Genomic DNA, 6,000 nt, shown 5'->3' with positions numbered 1-6,000 from the left:
CGTATGAAGGGTTTGTCTTGTGCACGGGGAACAAAACGCTGCACAACGGTTCAGACTGACAACTGAAAGGGCAGAAAGAGACAAAGAGCCCTCTGAGCAACACTGAAATAAGGAGAGAAGAAAAGCTCCAGTCGTCGCTCAAAGAAACGGGAAGCTTGGCATCAAAAACGAGTGCAGAATTAAACAGGATCAGGTTGCTGTCCCACAACAAGCTGGAATATTAACAGCTGTGTTAATTATGCAAAGTTGCTTTTCAGACGTGAACAGAAATAGAAGGTTAGTCTGGAACTGGATCTAAAACACAGAGTAGACTGCAGAAAAACTAATACCTGAAAATTTAGAGTCTAAATGCATTGTGGTTCAGTAATGATTAGTGTCACTTTGTGCTTTTCTGGAACTGTGAAACAAATTAAAAACCAAAATGTATTTTGGGGGATAAAATACAACATAAATAGTGCAGGATTGAGTCCTAAAACCCAGAAATGAATTAACATTTGAGCAATTCCCGTTCCCTCGTCTCAAAATAGGTTTTATTGATTGTTAGATGCTTCAAATAAGTTCTGTGGTAAACGCAAGTTGAAGAGATTTTAACGCTTTGTTCTACGGTATAAAATGTGTGTAAATACACCTTCTGCTAACACGTGAAATTAAACTACAAAGCGTCATCATGTAGAATATTCCGCCTTCACAGCCTTGTTGTGTACCGAGTGTAGTTCATTAATAGCCTGTGGTTAGATCTGAACTTCTGACGATTGAGTTTACAATTTTATTATTATTCAGCTTATTTTCTGCAAGAATCCCACATTTTTGTCAAAGGGAACCGGCGCTAACATCCGGGGAATGTTATCCCTGCAGCATCGATTTAATTCTTCTTCTGGGTCCAAAACTAATTAAAATGTTAATAATATTCATTTTTTGAATTACACTGTTCAATATAGAGAAAAGCCTCAGAAGAAGCAAATGTTCAGCAGTTTGGCATGGTTATTGACTAAACGATTCCCTCCAGGCATCTTTCAAGGCATTTCAAATACTCCATACTAGTATTAATCTGATGTGGGTTTTGAACTACTCACAAACTCTTCTCCCTTGTATGAATGACTGCTCAGCACGCACGTTAAACCCTGATTGGATGCTGAGGAGTTTGTGACCTCCAGTTGTGCGACTCCACTGATCAACACATGGAGATAACACACTGACAGGCTGCAGAGGACGGGAGGAAACCAGGCTGTCAGCGAGGAAACGACCGATTTAAAACACTTCTTAAAAAATGGCTTGGAAGAGGAATTAAACACTCGATATGATTGTGGGAGCTCAAAGAAACGATGTGGTTTGGTAAGAAACACTGGATGCAAACATGTTTACAAGAAATCTCCTATAGAGCACCTTCAAACGTGAGCTCAGAGAAACCTTCCTCGTTAGCAGATGATTGGAAACAACAAGCAAAACTAACTTCTGAGAAAAAGATGAATCAATTATCAAATTATACAGAAACAAGTGCTTCCTCAACAGCATATATTATGAATTAAATACCATGCATGTTTAACCAAACCTGCTCATAAGTCAGTAAAATTCCCCAAAAAACGTCTCAAATGTGACATTTGGTCCAGCTGAGAGCGACTGAGCCTCTTCAGAGACACTGCTCTCCTGTGGCCGAACGCCACAGTGCACGTTCCATTTCTACCTTCATAACGGTCGACTTCTCAGGAAGGGAACATTCATTAGAAAGCAATGTTGAACACTTGCTTCCTGCATTCTGGTATTTTTCAGACTAAACACTCACTCGGGATCAGACTGTTCATTCTTATTTCTATTTAGAATAAAAAAGCACCGGAGTGCTTACTGAAATTAGGATAATATAAAGTTGAAATGAAATGAAAAAAGCCATTTTAACCCTTTTAGATCACATACCATGCCCCTGAATTTAATATATGCTGGGGAAGAAAAAAAATTAGTATATTTCCAAATCAACGTCCTCCCGACGCTCTGGAAATACGTCACGGTACGGAAGCTCAACGCTCTGGAAATGTCGACTTTAACAACATTATTCCCTTCATTCCACAGCGTCCAGAGCAGAAGCCATTGAGCAGTTCCCAGGACAGATTGTCTCATAAAAAGATTTATTTTTTTCCAGCCCAAATTTACAAAGGCAAGTTACAGAGTATTGTATAAAAAAGAACCATGGTAATGTACACTTTACACAAACTCCTGAAGGGAGGGAGAAAGGAGGAGAGGGTGAAGAGTTCTGAATAGCTCACAGAAAGAAAATGAAGACATTGTAAACATCCTTGCAAGCACCAGAACGGGTACTCTTTTTTTTGGAGGAGGAGGAGGAGGAGGAGGAGGAGGAGGAGGAGAGGGGGTCGGGTTTGTGAGACGGTTATGAGGAGTCGGGAAAAGGACAAACGAGCGAGCGTCTGTGTTTTCACAGAAGAATGTTCAACTAGGCACCAATTGAGACAACTGCTGGCCAATAAATATACTCTTCACCATGAAACAAATACAGTCCTGCAAAATACAAGAGCCAAGCACTTTCCAATATGTCGATAGCAAACATTACTTTTCTGGCTTTTCATACACTTCAGTATATATGATTTTTCACTGGGCTCTGCTTACTACTGAGATAACATTACTACTCTCAGTCGGGGAGAGGGGGAGAGAGAGAGAGAGAACAAATGCACTTGTCACAACCATCGTCTGATAAAACTATATGAACTGTATGCAGCCTGCTGGTACTAAAACCCACCGACTTTAATGACAACATCACAGCTGCCTAGATCACCCTCACAGATTAAGTACAAGTCAAACACCACAATCAGCCCCCCCTCCCCCCCGTGTCAGCCATTCTTCCTTGAAATGAGAGAAAATAAAAAGGAAACCACCTTGAAAAAAACTTCCACGGGACGTGAAACTTTAGTGGGAATGTCCGAAGACCTCGAAGTGAACTGCTGCAGTTTCAGAATGGTGAGTGGTGACTATCACTGTGGGCTGATCAGAAGATAACCAACCTAAATCAAGTAAGGATTTACATTTGCTCTTTTTATGTTTTGTTTGTTTAGTATGCTGAATGAATGCATGCTTATTTCTCAGCACTCAGTCTGTGGATGAGAGCTGATGTCGATCAATAAACTCCACAAACTTCAGAGGGTGTTAAAAATGACATGAGCTGGTGGCATATGGACTCGATCACATACAGAATTTAATGACCAAAAAAATAAAAAAATAAGCCTACAACAATGGGAACATTAAAAGTGGAAAAAAAACAAACAATGAAATTTAATGACAACATGGTCAGAATTGGACTCCCGTTATAATGCGTCAGAGGGTAAAGACTGTTCACAGCTCACAACGGCATGATGTGGCATAAAACCTTAACAAGTCCCTCTCCTGAGCCACTTTGAGATTTATGAATGAAAACCACCACAGCAGCACATCCAGCTCAGAGCAGAACATGTGCTTTTTTTCCTCCTCAAACCCATAAACAGAAGCCCCCCCCCCCCCCAAATCAATGCAAATACCATCTGGATAGAATTTCACTTACAACCCCTGAGGTGCAGGAGAACTGTAATTCGAAGCCAAGAGCCATGTTCACCGTCACTTTCTCTCCAGATTAAAAGGGAATTCACCACCAGTTTTAGGACCTGAAGGAAAGCTGCTTCTTCCCGGCTGAACTTTGAACCTCCTTACTTCTGCTGTGTGTGATCAAGGTGTCATTACACTTGTTTTAAATAAATCATATCTAAACGGGACCAGTGTGTAGGACGGGGGATTTTTAAGGTGAAATAGAATACTATTTTTTCAAATCCTTTTTTGAAAGGATTTGAATCATCACCTGAAACTAAGCATCGTGTTTTCGCTAGAAGGGGCACTTTGTCTACAAATGGAAACCCTTCCATGGTGGGCGCCACGTTTCTACAGTAGCTCAGAATGGACAAACTAACCACCGGCTCTAGGGAGGGGCTTGTGTTTCTACGTTGCAGTGGCAGCTTGAATTTAGCAGCGAATGCACCTGAAGGCCACCGTAGGTTCTTCTGCACGCTTGGAAAGGGAGGGGTGAGGTTTGCTTCCTCACCACTAGAAGTCAGTAAATCCTACACACTGGTCCTTTAAGTGAATCGGTCTGCATCGGATTGGTTCATGTAACAGCTGAAAGACTCAATGGCGTCATTTCAAGCACATTTCACGTGTTTAATCAGGATGAACAGGACGGATCGAACAGCACAGGCAGCGGCCGGACCGAGAACGCGGCTTGTCTGGGGTTTCAGACTTCATGGCCCAGTTGATCTGGTGAGAAACCCAAAGCTGACTCACCGAGGTGAAGGTGTTATGGTGAAGCCACACAAGCAAAGTGAAGCACCCAGAGACATTTCAGTGTCGCCAAATTATTGTCGTTTGTTGCCATTAAATTACTGAAATAGATGTGGAGGTCAAGTGAATACAAACAAAAAACAAAAGTGCAGCAAAACCGGGGCAAAGAGATGTCTGGGACACAATGATGCGAGCATATCATTTTAAATGCTGCGAAGGCCGAAAGCTATTTAACAGTGACGGCTATCAAACAGGTGCTTGCTGGGATAAATATAAACATTTATGCACAACAAAGTAGGCTAAAAGGCTATATTACAGCAGAAAAATACACGAGTCGAATGAAATTTCATGTTGTTGAAAGCTCAACGTTGCAGTAAAAACCCTAAACGAGTGGCCGAATGCTGACCCCCCCCATCCCCCCCAAACAAACTCATCTCTTGCTGATGTGGCTTCACCGTTTGAGCGTAACGACAGACGTGACCCTTTTTATTGTGAGAAAAACAGACTCATACCAGCAGCAGACACATTCAAGGATGAACACAATGACATGGAGTAGAAGTAGAAGTATCACCGAGAAAAGAAAACATGAGTAGTGTTTATTCTCCATTGAGGTGTGTGCGGTCCCTTCGCAAAAAAAAAAAACACGACGACATCATCCCTGAAACAAGAACTGAGGGGTTCAAAGAGGATGGGAATCGACAATGACGATGGAAAAGGAAAAACTTCAGCCTCAGGCTCTCAAGTCTCTGAAGAAAGCAGCTGTTGCCATATTCCCTCTCCCCCCACGAAATATAGCCAAACGTTTGTCAAGTTACGGATATACTGTTGTTTCACGGCATTCGATACGCCAAAGACAGAGTTGAAATCATTTCAATATGATTCACTTATTCTTTTCAGTCTTTTAATTTAGTTTGACTCCCCTTTTCCCGTTAGCCACCCAACTCATCAGAATCTCCTGCCGATTTCCTTCTGCGCATGACAAAAAACGATGCAGTCGAAGAAAGACGAAAAAAACAACAACAACAAAAAAAGCTGTTCTGGCAGTCCAATAGTCTCTTTTTGCATTGTATTTGTTGACAGTGCAAAGACTAGATAATCAGCGGGTTGGTGTTTCCTCTGCATGGTGAGGCAGAGTGATGGCTTTGAACCTGGGTTATTATCAGTCCTGTTATAGTCCAAGGTTGGGGGAATTCGGGTTCATTTACGAGGGAGGACAAAAAAAAAAAAAAAAGACAATCTGCCTGGCGCCTCGGGGCAGACAAACTAAAAATATAGATAGAAACACCATTCAACTGATGTCTAAAAGGTAACACCCGGGAGATTTTCTTCTCATGTGAGCCAGTCACATGAATCTTTGCAGGGTTGAGGTGTGACGGTCAGGTTTCCCTGCGAAGGAAACGGCAGGAAAGACTGTTTTATTACCACATCACTTTGATCAATTACATTCAGTAAAAAACACCATACACTTCTGTAACTCTTCTTTGTGTGAAGCAGGCTGTATATTTCTGAGGTTTTTCTACTTTTAACATGTTGGGCTACTTCATACTTCTACTTCACTGTATTTCAGAGGGAATCATTGTACTTTTACCACATTACATTTATCTCAGATCCTATTTTACAGATTACTTTGTACATTAAGATTTAATAAACAAAATTTAGTCATCATATTTTCTTACACACAACAGCATTAGAACG

General features: G+C 41.4%; 1 protein-coding gene across 4 annotated transcripts in view; it reads right to left on the bottom strand.

Moving 5' to 3' along the window:
- Nucleotides 1–2,326: 2,326 nt before the first annotated feature.
- The window catches only part of znf609b (zinc finger protein 609b), a 71,244-nt gene continuing 67,570 nt past the window's right edge, over nucleotides 2,327–6,000 (bottom strand). For all 4 annotated transcript variants that reach the window (XM_084008216.1, XM_084008215.1, XM_084008218.1 and 1 more), the window contains one exon: nucleotides 2,327–5,691. Coding sequence is in view for 2 of the 4 variants with exons in the window: in XM_084008218.1 (XP_083864344.1) it covers nucleotides 5,648–5,691 (44 nt within the window). In the remaining 2 variants the exon portion in view is untranslated. The remainder of the gene's footprint in view (nucleotides 5,692–6,000) is intronic.

The sequence above is a fragment of the Eutrigla gurnardus genome, assembly GCF_963514095.1.
Source record: "Eutrigla gurnardus genome assembly, chromosome: 1".
Lineage (NCBI taxonomy): Eukaryota > Metazoa > Chordata > Actinopteri > Perciformes > Triglidae > Eutrigla > Eutrigla gurnardus.
This window is presented reverse-complemented; position numbering and strand designations above follow the sequence as displayed.